At 47.3% G+C, this 16670-nt stretch overlaps 1 protein-coding gene across 4 annotated transcripts; it reads right to left on the minus strand.

Annotated features, from left to right (window-relative positions):
• Window positions 1-4593: 4593 nt before the first annotated feature.
• LOC125553210 lies at window positions 4594-13420 on the minus strand. 4 transcript variants are annotated; one of them, XR_007303995.1, is made up of 18 exons: window positions 13259-13420; window positions 12710-12840; window positions 11488-11637; window positions 11252-11368; window positions 11098-11182; window positions 10745-10853; window positions 10575-10642; window positions 10355-10480; window positions 9693-10263; window positions 9265-9580; window positions 8788-8991; window positions 8616-8676; window positions 6532-6648; window positions 6210-6323; window positions 6045-6131; window positions 5378-5445; window positions 4963-5092; window positions 4594-4884 (listed from the first exon to the last, which is right to left on the minus strand). XR_007303995.1 is itself a non-coding variant. In XM_048717005.1 (17 exons), exons 2-16 carry the CDS (start codon window positions 12805-12807, stop codon window positions 5419-5421), a joined length of 2250 nt encoding a protein of 749 aa, XP_048572962.1. In that variant the 5' UTR covers window positions 12808-12840; window positions 13259-13420; the 3' UTR covers window positions 4594-5092; window positions 5378-5418. The 4 variants fall into 4 exon arrangements, 2 of the variants coding, with proteins under 2 accessions (XP_048572962.1, XP_048572963.1); XR_007303996.1 differs by having other exon boundaries at window positions 4963-5095; XM_048717005.1 differs by having other exon boundaries at window positions 4594-5092.
• Between the last annotated feature and the right edge of the window lie 3250 nt (window positions 13421-16670).

Raw genomic sequence — 16670 nt, forward strand, 5'->3', positions numbered from 1 at the left:
GAATGAGAAATTGACATGTGGAAATTCGTCATTTGCCAAGGCTGTTAACGGGTATCGAATCCAAAACCGGCACCCGATAGCTTAACGGTGGCTGTCACATGTCGGTTAGAGCATCTCCAGCCGCGTCCCCAACAAGCCCTTCCTAGGCGTTTTTGCTGCGCTGGAGCCGAAAAAACGGATCAGTCGCGCCCCCAGAAGCCCGTTTTTCGCCGGCTCGGGACGAAACTGGTGCCGGCGGACCCAGACCGAACCCGGCTTCCTGGGAGGCGTCTGAGGCGTCGGCACAAGCGAAAAGGGTGCGTGGGTCCGCCCTGTCGGCGAGGCGAGCGCCTCTTCCCGCCGTTTCTTCCCGCGTTTTCCCCACTTCCCTCCCGTACTCTTCCTTCATCCCGCCAATCTCCCTCCCGCTCGCCTCCCTCCTAGCCGGCCGCCATGCCACCGAAGAAGTACGTTGCCCCCCGCGCGGCGGCAATCGCGACCGCCTCCGTCGTCCAGCCGAAGCAGAGGAAGCCGAGGGCGCCGAGGATCAAGCCACCGGGCATGTCAAACGCCGAGTGGAGGGCGGAAGTTCAGCGGCGGGAGGCTATCACCGCTGACCGGCGGAACAGGGCCATCGCCAAGAAGGCCCGCGGCGCACGCGGCTGCGGCTGCCTCGGCGGACCAAACCGAGGCCGAGGCGACTCGCGCGGGGATGATGAATCCACCCGGAAGCCACGCCCAGTACGCGCCCTGGGGCCAGCAAGGCGTCGGCTCTCCGCAGCCATGGGGATCGCCGGACGCGCAAGGTGGGTTCAACCCAAACGTCATATTCTTCCCCCATGGATACCCGGCCCAGCGCACGCCATCTCCCGCCTTTGCCGGCGTGCAGTACCCTCCATACAACTACTCGCCGCCCGCCTACGCTTCCTCCCTGACGCCCCCGCTACGACGTGGCCCGCTGCCCTTCTCGCACCTCGGCGACACCGACGAGACCGAGGCCGACATGGACGACATCATCGCGGCAGGTTCGGCCGCGGCCGCCGCATCTCCCGGGTTCGTCATCCAGGACGAGGTGGTGGATCTCAGCGGCGGCATGGACGGCGAGCTCGGCTACGTCTACGGCGAGGACGAGCAGGAGGAGCAGGAGGAGGAGGACGAGGAGGAGGAGGAGGAGGAGGAGGAGTCGACGCCTGCGACGGCGAAGGGGCGCAAGAAGAAGAAGCGGGCGGCCAGGACAGGCGAGCCGCGCATCAAGTGGGCGTCCAAGGAGGAGGAATGCCTCGCCAAATCATGGAAAGTCGTCTGCCTCGACCCGACGACCGGCACGAACCAGAGCATCGACACGTACTGGGACCGCATCAAGGCCAAGTTCAACGAGCGCAAGCTCGTCGACCCCTACTTCAAAGGCGTCTACATGCAGCACGGCTCCAAGGCGATGGAGAACCATTGGGGGCGTATCCAGGGGGCGTGCAACAAATGGTATGGGGTCGTCGAGGAGGTCGCGGCTCGACCGGAGAGCGGCGCCAGCGTCGAGGATCGGGTATGCCACGCCGGCCTCCCGCCTCTCTTCGCCGTGTACGCGCGCCAACTGTTTGTTCCTCCGCATAGTTGCTGCGCATGTTCGCCCTGTACCAGCAGAGAAACAGCGACGCCGAATTCAAGTACCTCCACGTCTACAAGCGCATTGACAAGTGCCAAGGAGACCTACAAGCCGGACGCGCCGACTCCTGGCGCATCGGAAGGGTGGCCGGACGGCAACAAAGTTGCCAAGAAGGGGAAATATGCCGTCGGGGCCACCGCTCGAGTGCAGGAGTCCATCGAGCACTGCCTCGCCGACGCGCAGGCCCGAGCCGTCCTTCGTGAAGAGAAGACCGAGGCGCGGTGGTCGGCGTTGATGTCGAGCAGCGTCGTCAAGCTTGACCTACTCCGGACGTACGTCGCCGCGAAGAAGAAAAACAGCGACCTGGCTTTCCTGCTGGGCGGGGCGGACATGCTTCAGAGCACCGACGAGGCGGTCAAGGCATGGTATTTGGCAGAGCGCGGCCTTATCCTGAACCAGCTTTCCTCGACAAGGCCGCCGACGCCGACGCACACGTCGACGCCGCCGCCAAGCCCGCGTGACGACGCCTCCACGACGCCCTGCACCACCGAAGCCGCGCCGACACCGCCCAGCGCAGAGGCTGCTCCGACACCGCCAAGCCCGCGCACGCCAACTCCGCCGACGCCTGGGGTAGAGCCCGCCGAGTGATGCGCACGCGAACTTCTGCCGCTCTATTTTTTGTATGCCGAACTGTGGCTTGCGATCGCCCGACTTGTGACGTCTTTTGTGAGCGGGAACGACCAAGTTCGAATTTTTCGCGTCCTGAGGGGCGCCGCCTGGGGGCGTGACTGGGAGCTAGGTCGCCCCCAGGGGCCGAACTAGCGCCGGTTCGCCCCCAGACCGCCCTTTTTTAGCGCCCTGGGGGCCGAACGGCTGGAGATGCTCTTACCCTTGATGAAATCACTTCCATGACGTGTCATTTAAGTGAACACTTCTGTGATAATAAATGGAGTATTGTCATGAAACACGTCTACCACAGCACATGTATAACTATCTTGATTCTGTCATAAATCACCACGGATGTACATGCGTGACAAGAAACGTGACCTACTGTTACAAGCCCATATCACGGAAGTGTTTTTTTTAGTGTCACCTCCCGTGATTGGCTTCCTCAATGACTTGGAGCGCATCCCCAGCTTCATCGCCACCATCGCATCGTCCTTCTCCCTCGCTGCTGCATACGGCCGGTTGTCGCAGGCCCTCGACTACCGCCATGGACGCACCATCTTCCTCTCCAAATCTGAGAGCCACGATACTCGAGAACTTCTCATGTGGGAGCCATTCGCGGGTGCCCAATAGCCTGTAGCAATGCCCGTGGCTTACAATGGCATATATGCGGACGTGGTGCACACGACCGCCTCCGTATTCTGCGCAGCGGATGGGTGCGACCACCGCAACTGCTTAGAGGGGCATTTTAGTGTGTTCTTTGTCCTCTCCGTTGAAGACGAAGACATGACAAGGATGATGATGCCATGTGGGTGTGTGTATTCTCATCGGAGACTAGCATCTAGGTTGAGCTGACCTCTTTGCACCACCGCTGGCCCATGTGCTTTACATTTTTTTTCAGCGTTCTCGTTGAGTGGTCTCAGCTCTACTTCATGGATGATGATGGGTTCATCCTAGAATATGATTGGGCACGACACAGCTTAACTATGTTTAACCCACCGAACTATATATGGGTCGAACTACGACGACGACCGATATAACATCATGCTGGCGGAGGATGGTGGACTAGGTGTTAACGAAGTCATGGATTCACATCTTAGATTGTGGGCTAGGGAGGCGAGTGATAGCACTGGTGCACGATGGGTGTTGAGCCGGGTCATCTACATGGGCAATTTGCTCCCAATTGGTGCCCTCGTGGATGCAGAGACTAGAGGCAAGTTCTGGGCTTTGCCGAGGGAGCAAGTGTCATTTTCGTGACCATAGTAGCTAGACTCTTCATGATCGAACTACAAAAAGAGTGGACCAGGAAGGTATGTGATCATCATGGCTTTGCTAATTTGGTTCCCATTGTGAGCTTCTACACTCCTGTGTCTCGAGGTGAGCACAAGGATCGAACATTGAAGCCTAGTGAGGCTGCAGTTCCTCGGGATGGAGTAGGGGAGGAGAAAACAGTAGATCAGGCACAACAATTTATCAACAGCGGGCCCAATGTTACTAAGGAGGAGGGCTTTGTCAACTCCTTCGAATGCATCAGCTGCGCCATAGTGAACGGGTACGGATTCTCTTCCCGATAGCCATGTTGAAGTGTGATAATGTATTCTTTGTGTGGAAAATAACTGGCAACCAGTTTAGTGCTTGTTTGGATATGTTATTCTTAACTATATAGGTCCAAACAAGCACTATATTGACTAGTTCAGTTTGAACCTATATAGTATGTGGACTTGGAAAATATGATCTGTTATTCAACTTGTTAACTATATAGGTCCAAACGAAAACTATATAGGTCTGAATGAGCAATGAACTAGGTCCAAACTTTTCCAAGTCCCAAACACATCCTATATAGGTCCAAACGAGCACTGAACTAGGTCAAAACTCTATTGGAGATAAATAAGTTAGTGATGGAGTATGTAGGATGTGTTTGGGACTTGGAAAAGTTTGCCGTGTGGGCATATCTTTTGAACTTTATGTAAGATGTGTTTGGGACTCTGAAAAAGTTTGCCGCTTGTACATATTTCTTCAACTTTATGAAAGATGTGCCGTGTGGACATAATTCTTGAGCCTTCATCATCATTCCATTGGTCAGGGCAGAAATAGTAGATGATGTTCCAGAAAACGTAGACCTGCTTCAATGTTGCACATATTTTGAAACTGTGCCTCTAAAAAAATATTTTGCACGGTACCTTGATTACCAAGCAATCACCAAAATTTGTCTCAAAAAATATTGCTTCTCATTTACAGCGAGTGAAATGTTGATTCTTTCCAAGGAGGCAAAGAGAACAAGCCCAAAGGCAAAGCCAAGAGAACAAGGTCAAAGTAATGGCTTATTGAAGCCAAGAGAACAAGGCTAGTAAACTTCCAAGGAAATTTTATGCAAGCGAAAAAGGGAACCAAATAACTTTGACACAATACAAAGATTTGTTAATGCAAGTCACTGGCATTGGTCAGGACAGAAATAGTACAAACATTTCCCACGTAAAAAAAACTTGAGGATTAGGATTGCGAGCTTTCTAAAATACAACAGCAGTTGTTTTAAGCTGATTGGAGATTACATGTACAGTTTTATAATTACAGGGTCGTGGGAACTTGACAGCAACGATGACCATGCCAAATTTACATCTTCACACCGCCTGTGCACAGACCTGAGTTAAAAGTTGCAAAACGATGCACGATTAGAGTCGGCCCACAGCATTCTCTGGAAACCAGCAATAGATCAGTACATTGCACTTGAACAAACTCATGAAGAATCATCTGCCGCTCGAAAGATTTAGTCGGAGGCCCCTGATGATATCTTGTGATTTAGTCCATGAGGCTCTCCTAAACAAAAATGGAGCTTGCAGACAAAAGTTCCTGCTGGGACAATCATTTTTTCAGCCATATAGAAGTATCAGCAAAGCCACTCGAAAAGCAGGACTCCAATGCCCAAAAAAAAACTAAATATCAAAAACATCATAGTAGACTCCAATGCCAAAAAAACTTTAAAGCAAGCTTTCATTGTAGACTTCGAATGCAAAAAAAAGAAAGTTAACAATTAAATATTAAATCCAAGAGGTCAACAGGATAATGTGTGGACCAGGAATGCAACTACCACAGCTCAAACAAGCATCAAATGAGATGTTGGCAAGCAGTAATTACCAGAGAAGGTACACATATAAGCTCATGACGCAAATGATCATTCAGCCTTCCAACGCATACCTCTGAACCTGCAAGGTATAACAGTGTTAGTGTTATATCACGCTAAACAAAACAAAAAGCGGGCGAAGAGCATCCTGACAGTTACAAGTGAAGCAGGTACTCCCTCCGTTTCAGTTTACAAGTCCTGCATGTATACCTAGGTTGCCAATTTTATCACTATAATATAAACTATAGAACACAAAAATAATACTGTTTGAAAATAGAACATCTGAAGTTTATATTGGTATATTTTTTGTAATATATGACTTGTATTAGGTTGGTCAAATTGACAACCTAGGGGTACGCGCACGCCCTGTAAACCAAGAGAGAGGGAGTAAATGACACTAGAGATGTAAACAATCAATACACACGACACTTGGTCAACGCTCTGGCAAGATACAGAAGACCATATTATGTCTTTGATCAGCTCTGAAAAAAGTGCATATATAGATCAAAGACAAACTCATATGCAGATATGCTCAGAACAAACACCTCCAAGCAGGTTTCTACAACCTCCTTAACATGCCCCCATATGAAAATATGCTTGAGCCTTATGCAGACACAGGGGAAAACGCAAACAAGAGACATAATCATAGATGAACATGCTGTTTGGAAGGGAGCTTGCTACCTCAAGCATATTTTCCTCGATAAAGCAATTCAGCCCCATGCTTGCAGCGTCTGCGCCATTGTGTTGTAGGATCCTGAGCTTCCCTTCCTATAGTTCAAAACCAGTGGAAGCGTCAGCAATGAAAATAATACATCAACTTTGTTGATGAGCTAGTTGTAGATTCACCTTAGTCCCATAAACAAGACCACCTCCAGGGGAAGGATGAAAGCATGCAACATTGACTTCATCTTCAGCACTAGGAAGAACTCTTACCAGCTCCATGTCCGAAACTCTGTAAACCTAAATTGATGGAAAGAACAATGGCATTACATCATAGCAGGACATAGAGTTATGAACTGTAATAAGCAAATGGTTTTGAATCCCGGGTATAGAAAAGATATATGTAACTGCAAGGCCAGCATAGACAGGATATTGCCTCCAAAAAAAGTATAGCCAGCCTATCATTATGATGTGCAACCTATGCTATGAGGGTGAGCACCGCACGCACCTCTAAGATAGTATATACAGGAATTCCAGTCGTCTCCGCATCCATAACAATGCTCCTGAGCAGCGAGCTATGACGACGTCCATATGCCAATAGTATGTGTTCTGAAGTAGGCGAAAACTGCATCAAAGAAAAGACATTAGGCTCAGATTAAACTCTGAGAATTGCATAACTGCAGCCTGATATGTCTCAGGGATGGGTCTGCAATGCAGAAGACCATGCAAAAAAAAAAGCCAGCTAAAAAACTCCAATACTGGAATTAATAACGAGATTGGTAATTTCTGTAATTTTTGGGTCAACAGCTGGGACTCCCACAGATCCTGGACATGCATTGCATGGCAGTACACTGCACACATGTGTTCTCATTAAACAGAGGTTATTCTAATGGCATATGCCCTGACGCAGGTGGGAGGGAGCTTCCAAATGAAAAAAGTTCAGATATTGCTTTAGTGGGACCATGTTATCAGCTCCGTGCTTTCGTAGTGATTAGTACCATGGGAATGTAAAAAAGAAGTAAGCACATATCTTATCATAACACCTGACCAAATCCATTTGTTATGACTACTGCTCTATTCACCAAAAGGAGAAAAATAAACCATGCGTGTTAAATCATCAATGTGTGTCACATGTACTGAAATACTTTGTGCTATCCAGGTTATGTCAGTTAGTTTTGTTTGATTTGCTCTTTGCTTTGCTGGGTGCAGAACCAAGAACGAGAGGAAGAAGTCACACTAGAAATGGGAGAAGTATTTGGAATTAAAGAAGAGGGCAGTTTGCTGCTTGTGCTGTGTTCAATTGTTATGTATCTCTTGTTATCGTTTGACAAGGATTCCTGTTTGTGTCTTTGAGAAACGAAAGGAGGGTTCTTGTTTGTTTGGGTTGACTACATAACTAATATGTGGCTTTGAATTTTGAAACAATTCCTTATTTAACACTATCTTAAATTTCGTTTCCTTATTTGACACCGGAAAACTTTTTCTTCCCTATCTAACAAGTCTAAATTTTATGCCTTTTATGACACTTTCGTCCATTTTGAGCCTAAATAACACCGGAAAAGACTCTTTTACCCTTCATGTGGTATGTGTGTGCGCGGGGCAGTAGCACACACGCAACATCAGTGCAAGGGCTCATGTTTTTATTACCCATGCTATTCGAAGGTCAGTCCACCTACGGTTGATCCAAGTCCGAAGCCTGCTCCTGGTCTCACTCTCGCATGAGTATGTATCACGTGGCAGGCCTAAATGCGCAAAACTGGCTGTCGGAAGCCACGGCGGCAAGGTCAGGTAGCGGCAGCCATGGGAAGATGGTCCGCCAGCTCACTGACGGCTGTTGGATTTCTCATCTTGGACAAGTGCAGCGTGAGGAAAGTAGACCGTATTCCTAATTATAATATACTACACCAGCATACGCATATGCCGTAGAAGTTAGTAGTACCCAGGAAAAAGTTGTATAATTCTTGTCCTGAGCAACAGAGCAAGTTCATGCAATGCACAAGTAACACATCACACATGCATGCAACACAGCAGCATGGATGCACACATCACACATGCATGCAACACAGCGTGCGCACACACGCATGCACGTACACACGCAGTAGCAAATGCACGCACGTACTCACGCAGTAGCAAACATACACGCACACACACATACACTTAGCAGTAGAAAACACGTACATGCACACACACGCAACAGCACACACACGCACACACAAACATACCACTCGAGGGTAAAAGGGTCTTTTCAGGTGTCATTTAGGCTTAAAATGGACATAAGTGTTATAAAAGGCGTAAAATTTAGACTCGTTGTTAGATAGGGAAGAAATTATTTGTTGATGTCAAATAGGGCATAAAATTTAAACACGGTGTTAAATAAGGAATTCTCTCTTGAATTTTAGCCTGCTTTGCCCATGTGGTTATGCGGCAAGGGCGCACCCTCTAAACCTGCATTACACTAACGTGGCCAATGCGGCCACGCCAAAGAGGCTCGCTTGCATAATGATACTTGAGACACAAACCACAAGTTATTTCCAAGCATAAAAAAGAAAAATTGATGCAAACACACACACAAACAAAAGTGAACACAATAACCTGAATGGAAGTTAAACAATGAGCCGCTCTTATTGCTCTGGACGTGAGAATTTCTCCAAATCTGCAAGAAATACATTCACAACTTTAAAGGATACCATTTACAAAACAGTAACCTAATAGGCTGATAAAGAACAAACTACAGTAATAGAACAGTCAACAGTGAGAAAATTACGTTGCCTCCTCAAGAGAATAAACCCGAAGCTCGTAAATCACTCCGTGGGAGGGAAGTGGGTGACGAGTTGGTGATGTTCCAGCTCCTGTAGACTCATACTGCACAGGTAATTGGCTACCCTGGTCACCTTCTGTTTGAGGCAGCAAACATGCAACACAAGCCACCAGAAATCGTCCACAAGGGGAGAAATGGGCACCCATTTCACTGCAACAATTAATAACTTATAAGTACAGAAGTCCCAACTGAGTCAAACATAAAAGCACAATCCCCGTTAGGCAAATCTACCACATATGCATTCTACTTGGAACTATTTAGTAACATTACTAAGCAAGTTCAGAAATGAGGTAAGAATGGAACATAGATCCATCTTTTGTATACACAACAGTGAAGGCATTGGTAAATAATATGAAGAGACTAACAACAACTTGTGTTGTACAGGAAAGAGAGAGAAAAAGTAACCAAAGCACAAGGGATCACCTGCAAAGAACGGCATGAGAGATTGTCAAGCAGCATGCCTTGGTTTCTAATGCAACACATGGATTCTTGATATCATGCCGCCATACTCTAAGCTTCACTGTACAAGGTAATTCAGCAGCGCCGGCAGAAAACAGTGAGGTAGCAAGTTCTGATCCAACACCTAAGGACGCAGCACGAGCCTCAGCTTCATCGATTTGTGGACCCAGAAGTGAATTCCCAACCCCTGGTACAGAGGCCAAAGCATGAGGGCGTGAGGCATAGTGTCGATTTGATCCTCTAGTACTGCCAGCGGGAATCGGTATCGATGAAGAAGCACCTGGATGTTGAACAATTCATGCGTTGTGATTCCCTAGTAAAGTTAATCACAATAACACCACCAAGAGGCAGGATTTTAAGGACAGTATTGTTCAGAAATGCAGGGTGCAAACCTGTCTGACTTTGGGCCATCAACCAACCATGCAAAAAAGGCAGCTCCCAGCTACGCGAGTCACTGAAGAGATCGTGATGGTGATTTCCACCCTCTGAATTTCTTAGAAACATTTGAACATCTAACCCACTAGTGGTGAATGAATTCACTGGCATACGATCAACAGCAGATCCTGAAGGCCTGGCTATTGCCGGAAGTGGCAGGCTGTTGCTCGTGGAAGGCATTTGAACATCACTAGACGCAGATGGTTCCCCTGGACATACATCCATAGGGGTTACAGACTGGTCAGACTGCTGGTTTTCAGCATCTGACGACAATACATTTTGAGCTAAAGATGACGAACTCTGCTGCACATTGGTTGAACCACTAGCCAAGTCATTTCGAGGAATATATAGACTTCCATCATCCCTGAGGAATGCAGGCCAAATTAGGCAAGGTGATGACATATTAGACTCAAGATGTGGATAGCCTCTAGAGTTGATGTTTGCAAAAAACAAAGCTGAGGGATAGTTTGAATAGCCAGTAGATGTTGCATGGGTCAGCTGTGAGTCTGCGGAGTCAAGATTGTTAACCTGAAATTCAAGGTACATATGAGTAAACAGAAAATATATAACAGGAACGCATAATGAAGTACAAAGGACATTCATATTCTACATTTTCTACCTCTGCCGTAAGAAGATATGGAGCACCATGAGGGTGGAAATGCACAGCTCTCAACGAACGGCGGGTTCTTAATATAATGGTCGGGGCAGAAGACTCCCCTCGCCTATTGTAGTTCCATATGAACAACTGACACATAAATTAGGTGCAAGTTATTTCAACTGTTCATAGAAGAATTACATAAAGAATATTTTGCTATGAGTTTTAACACTGGGAGTCCTACTTTGTGACCTGATGCAACTGCCAGAATCTCCCCCCTTGCATGAAATGCAATGGATGCAATTGGCCTCTCTGCCAAAGGAACATAATACAAAATTAGTGTTGCTTCAGAAATGCCATTAGACAGAAGCTAACAATGAAGAATGGAGCTAGAGACTGTTTAAAGGATATTACGGAAATCCTGAGATCCAATACAATCTGAGGTATTAGCATCCCAAAGACGGACTTCATGATCCAAACTCCCGCTGGCAAGTATATCAGAATGTAAGGGATGGTATCTAACCTGCAACAGAACAGTAGCTTCGTAAACACACTTGTGCTATAATATCGGCTAATAAACAGAACTGTAAATTATTAAACTTCATTTTCATATTTTATTTAGACAGGCCAAAAAAAGATAAACTGATGCTGCTTGGTCGAATGATTACAAAAACAATGCATCACATCGTTACTAGAGCCATATATTCAATAGCTTACTCCCTGTTCAAATGCACTACCAAATTGTGCCAGTGTCAGAAAAAACATACCACCCAAGGTGTGCGCCGATGTCCACCCAACACTTTCAAACATTTCCCTGTTTGGCAGTCAATTATTTTAACAGTATGGTCACCACTGGAGAGAAGAGATAGTCAGTTCTCATACTATGTTTAGTTCATATATTCAGCTAGTAAATTAACTTACTGCGTTGATGCAAGTGTTTTCCCATCCGAACTGAATGCAGCTGCAATAGTTGACCTAGGGGGTGGCATAAGAGGGCAATACTTTGCAGACCAACGATGCAGGGACTGTGATTCTGCCCTGTGCACAGCAAGTTCAAAAATCTTAGCCAGTGGACGGAAAACGTCAAACAGGAAGTATAACATTCTCAACCCAGGTGTCAACAGAAACATTTCTTGGTGAAAAGAGAGCTTCCTTACCACGAAAATAAATCATGTTTAGCATCTGTAGCTGAATATCTTAACTCACTGTAACCAGCGCCGCAAGTCGGAGGCTTATTCCAATGCCTTTTAGCTTGGTGTTTTGTTCGAGGAGACACCTCTCGATGACTTAATAGATGGAATATGTTTCTGATAATAATGGACAAGGCAAAGGTTATATTCAACAAGTGAAAAACTAACAATGTTAATACAATATTACTACTGAACTTGTTGCAACAATATTCAGAAAATGGTCTCATGCAGGACTTTTTTTCACAGAATTGGTCACAGAGCAAGAAATAGTAGCACCATTTGAGGCACTAAGATCTGGTGCCATGTAAGATAGCATCATGATCACCCTATAGCAGGCATATCAAAGGACACTAGCAGCAAAAAGAAAAAAAAAACAGCAGAATTAACAATGTCGGGGGTAAAATCACAGGTTGGCATTAGCAACTAAATCACTTTTCCAAAAGGATAGATGCCAGGCAGGGCTTATTTTCATGAGTCGGGACATAAGCAAATGTGTAAGCTCCTAGGTCACAGAACCAAGCTTTTGCTCTGGTGACATTCAGGCCCAGTATTGTCCTAAACTTTGTTAAGCAAAAATGCTAATGCCATAGCTCGTGACACTAGTCCCAAACCCACTAACAGCAATTCATGTCCAAGAGGATAGTGGACAGCAGATCATTTGACACAGTAGGCATGTAGGGTCAGCAGCCTTTTTCTGGTGGAGAATTTTATTTTAAATTCAGTGGAGTCAGCAGCCTGGCACCATGCCAGCCCTTATTGTGATAGCCTTAGGGTCAGAATAAGATACAAGTTCCATTCTACAAATACTATTTCATAGTGGTTGTCTAATAAGAATAATTGCTGCTCCATCGGATCCATATTAATTGTCGCTGATTTAGTAGCAAAGTTAAAACCATTAAAAACAAACAAAACTGTGAAGTTACAATCAAACTCAGTAGACTCTCCTCATTTCCGATGTCAAACATTGCACACTCATGCAACACTGGTTAACGAGAGTTGTACATACAATCAAAAGTTACAGAAGTGAACATACACGTTGGTCTAGAACACGCAACTTGTTTTAGCTAGTGAACTGACACTTGCTCTGAATGAAACTAATCTGCTACTTTGTGATTTTGGCAAACTTGTCTAGCTAGGTAAAGCTGCGAATAGATAACAATGGCATGTGAAGTAGTAATGCACTATTTACCTTTGCCTTGATCTTCTTGTTGAGGAGGTTTGACAACTAGGGGGCGACGTCGGAGCAGAAGTATTTTTCGAGCCTTCTTCTACCCAATTTTCAGCCATTTCAGTCCTCCTTTATATTCGCCTAAAATTAAACTGCCCACCAGACAATAATTTTAGATACTGATGAATGAAGTTGTATGAGAGAGTAAAGTTAAGGGGGCAGTTTTTAGGGGTAACGCAAAAGAAAGAAGGCCAAGACCACGCCCCTCTGCAATTCCCCAAGCAAACAGACCCGCCAACCAAACTGCTAGCTCCCACCCACGGCCCAATTCCCACCCGACCTGCGGGGAGCCGCGGTAGGCAATCAGCAGACGGCGGGCGGGGCGCCGCTGGCAGGCCATCACCCGATTCGATTTGCACCCGAATCGGGGCGGGGCGGGGCGGCAGCTCAGATCCAGCGCACCAATTTGACCCAGAGCGGAAAGCAAAAGCGGGCGCGGGCGCGCCTCGGACGGAATTGCGGAGGGGGAGGAGGGCGGAATCGTGAGGGGAAGGGGAGGGGGAGCCGTACCTCCGACGAGAAGGGGAGGGGGGCCGCCGAGCCGCCGTCCACCGGGGGAGGGGAGGGGGGCGGCGTTCCAGCTAGGTCGCGCGAGATATGGGAGGGGAGGGGAGGAGAGAGTCGGCACGCGGTGGGGAAGGGTAGACAGGTGAGATGAGAGAGGCCGCGTCCGTCCGTCCGTCCGTGGCGGGTGGGTGTAGCCGTCTACTACAGCAGGCCCGCCTTCCTTCCTTGTTCCACCGCGTCGCGTCGGCCCGGCCCAAAGCCCGCCCGCGTGGACCGTTCCGCTTCCCACGTGGCGGAAGGGTTTGCTTCGCTAACATGTGGGACCGATGCTGACGTGGCAGTGGACGGATACGGGCTACGTATAGCCAGGACCGTTGTTGCAACCTCAAGGACTGTATAGACGCTGTATTCGCATGTACAAGGACTATATTGAAGTACTTCCTAACTATGAGGACCATGTTAGATATTGCCTGCAACTGTAAGGACTAAACATGCAATTATCTCCACCTAACCCCTGCCTTCTTCCCCTTGTATTCTAGATCGATAGAGGATGAGATGAATAAGCCGTCGACACGGATCCAAGGAAGAGAGGGCTGGTGGCGCACACGTCAACAGCGCAAGAGAGAAAAACGACGGCGCGGGAGATGGATCGAGGGAGAGGGACGGTTGTGCAGGAGATGGAGCAAGGGAGAAGGCCCGCGGCGCGCACGAGCTAAAGCTAGAGAGAGGGGGAGGGAGGAAGAGGGCCCGTGGCGCACCTAGATGGGAGGAAGGAGGAGATCGAGCAGCGCACCAGAGAGGAGCAGCGAGCGATAGGGTTGCGGTGGTGGACAGGACTCGTTCCGTGTGAATCCGTTTCGTGGATTTGGAGGTCTCAACGCATTCTTAGCCGAATATTACTTTTTTTAGACAAAGCCGAATATTAGCTAATGGGTTTGTCTAGGTCTCAGTAGATTGAGACTTCGCGAAGTCTCAATCCGCTGACGTCATCATGGTACATTACGCATATTTACTAGTTGTCCCTTTGTTGAGTTGTATCCGGTTTAGCGTTGGGCTTATTTCTATTTTTCTGTTTGTCTGTTACTTTGGGTTGGGCTGCTTACTTTGTTTGTTGTGATTAGGCTGGCCATGAATTGGTTTGTTTGTTTTTACACGCATTCGAAAAAAACTATTAAACAAAGATAAATTACAGGTTAGGCTTAGCCAATATAAAAAGTCAAAAACTATATACTTCCTCCCATTTGAAGTAGCTTAGTTAACAAATACATGTATTGACTAGTTTAGAAACTTCAGCAAAGAGTATGGAGACACTGTATCTTCAAGGGTTACCAAAAGAATAATGTGTTAACAAAATTTTGCAGTGTTACCTAGTTAACTTCCTGTATCAACTAAAAAAACTCAAAAAATGAATATATATAGAAAAATGTTACAAATCAGTGTAGCAAGTTCTTCCAAAAGCAAATCCTCTGACGCTTCCATGTCAGTGATTTCTACATAATATCCTCTCTCTTCTAACTTTGGATCGTCAAGACACGGCACTTTGCCTTTTATATTTTTGTCATTCTCAGGGTCACTTCCTTTGTCATACATGTGTGATGTTGTATTCATAAATTTATATGATACATTAATGTTAAAAAACAAGTTTAAAAAAGAGGGGATGACAAAGTATGACATAGAAGAAACTAAAATCAAGCCACTAGCTAGAAGAGAATTTCTACTACTAGTTAGTAATTCAACATATCATGCCTCTCTGGCACACAAAAGTCTGAACAACAAAAAGTGTAAAGTTTGCGATTAATGCATCTCACACAGTTTGGTTGAAAGGTCTCTAATTCATGTGTCACGTTACCAGCACCCTGCAGTACATCACCTCTGTTGGGAGCACGAGCGATGTGATAGTGTAGATGGCAATGGTCGTTAGCACCGCCTTGACCAGGACGGCCCTGCCAGGAGCCGCCATAAGCTGCCCAATCCATGACGCAAGCTTATGGGCAATCTTATCTTCAAGAGGCGGGAAATGTATCGCTTTGAGCCTGGTGACTGAAAGGGGAAGCCCAAGGTATCTCATGGGGAAGGATGAAAGCTTCGCCGTGGTGAAGAATGTCCTAGATCAAGGCCAACACAATGGATTGGAGCCACCAGACTCTTGCTGCAGTTGGTGACCAAGCCCATGTCCTCCCCAAACGTATCAAGAGTGGAGGCGAGATAACCAACATCTTCCTTGTCTAGCTTAATAAAAACAACGGTGTCATCGACATACAGAGATGCACGGAGAGTTGCCGGATTTCCATGAAGCGGTTGGAGCTTTCCTTGCACTGTGGCTTTGTGCAAGATGTGGTGCAGGGGGCGATGGCAAGCACAAAAAGGACAGGAGACAGCTGTCGGTGTCAAAACTGGCAGATCTCGGATAGGGGGGCCCAAGCTACGTATCTGAGGATTGGTGGTAGTAGGGGGAGACAAGGACACGATGTTTACCCAGGTTCAGGCCCTCTTGATGGAGGTAATACCCTACTTCCTGCTAGATTGATCTTAACGCGTATGGGGATTACAAGAGTTGATCTACCTCGAGATCGTATTGGCTAAACCCTAGAAGTCTAACCTGTGATTGTTCTGTTAGCCTCTACGGACTAAACCCTCCGGCTTATATACACGTCGGAGGGGGCCTAGGGTTTGTACAGAGATGACTTGAGGAGGAAGGAATCATTACATCCGGACATCTAACTTGCCTTTCTACATATATGGGAGCCCAATCGGACACGAGGGATGACCTTCTGCTTTTATCTTCATGGCCCATCAGTCCGGCCCACCTTCAGTAGTCCGGATTCCTGAGGACCCCCAAATCCAGGACTCCCTCAGTAGCCCCCGAACTTGCCTTCAATGACGAGGTTGTATCTGGCTTCATGTCTTCGGTCTTGCAAGGCAGGTTCTTCTTCGGAACAACGATAGTTCAGCTCTGACTTTGATACCCCGTCTTGATGATTCCTTCCCTCTGTCGCCTCGGCTTCCACGCGTCAAACGAATGCGAATAGTCCATGTATTTTTTTGCAAATAAACCCTCGGCCACGCGAGGATGGCATCTATTTAAAGAGACTGGATCTCAGATGCCATTCCACGCCACGCAAAAACCCTTAGAGCCAGCCACAAAAAATCCTCCAAACATGGCAAGCGCCCCGGCTCCTCCTCGTGCCCACACGGACCTCAAGCAGGCGATTGGGAAAGCTGCTCAGTATCTCATGCCCATCTGAATAGACTTCAGACAGAGGGATATCTCCCTCCTGCGGATCTAGTCTCCGTTCAGGCTGGATTAACTTCGATCGACAGTGAAGCCTTGGCGAAAACTTCCCCAACCCCACTAAAGAGGAGCGGGTGTGCTTTGTGTCCTTCCTCCTAAGAGGTGTAGGATTTCCAATCCATC

The sequence above is a fragment of the Triticum urartu genome, chromosome 4, assembly GCF_003073215.2.
Source record: "Triticum urartu cultivar G1812 chromosome 4, Tu2.1, whole genome shotgun sequence".
NCBI lineage: Eukaryota > Viridiplantae > Streptophyta > Magnoliopsida > Poales > Poaceae > Triticum > Triticum urartu.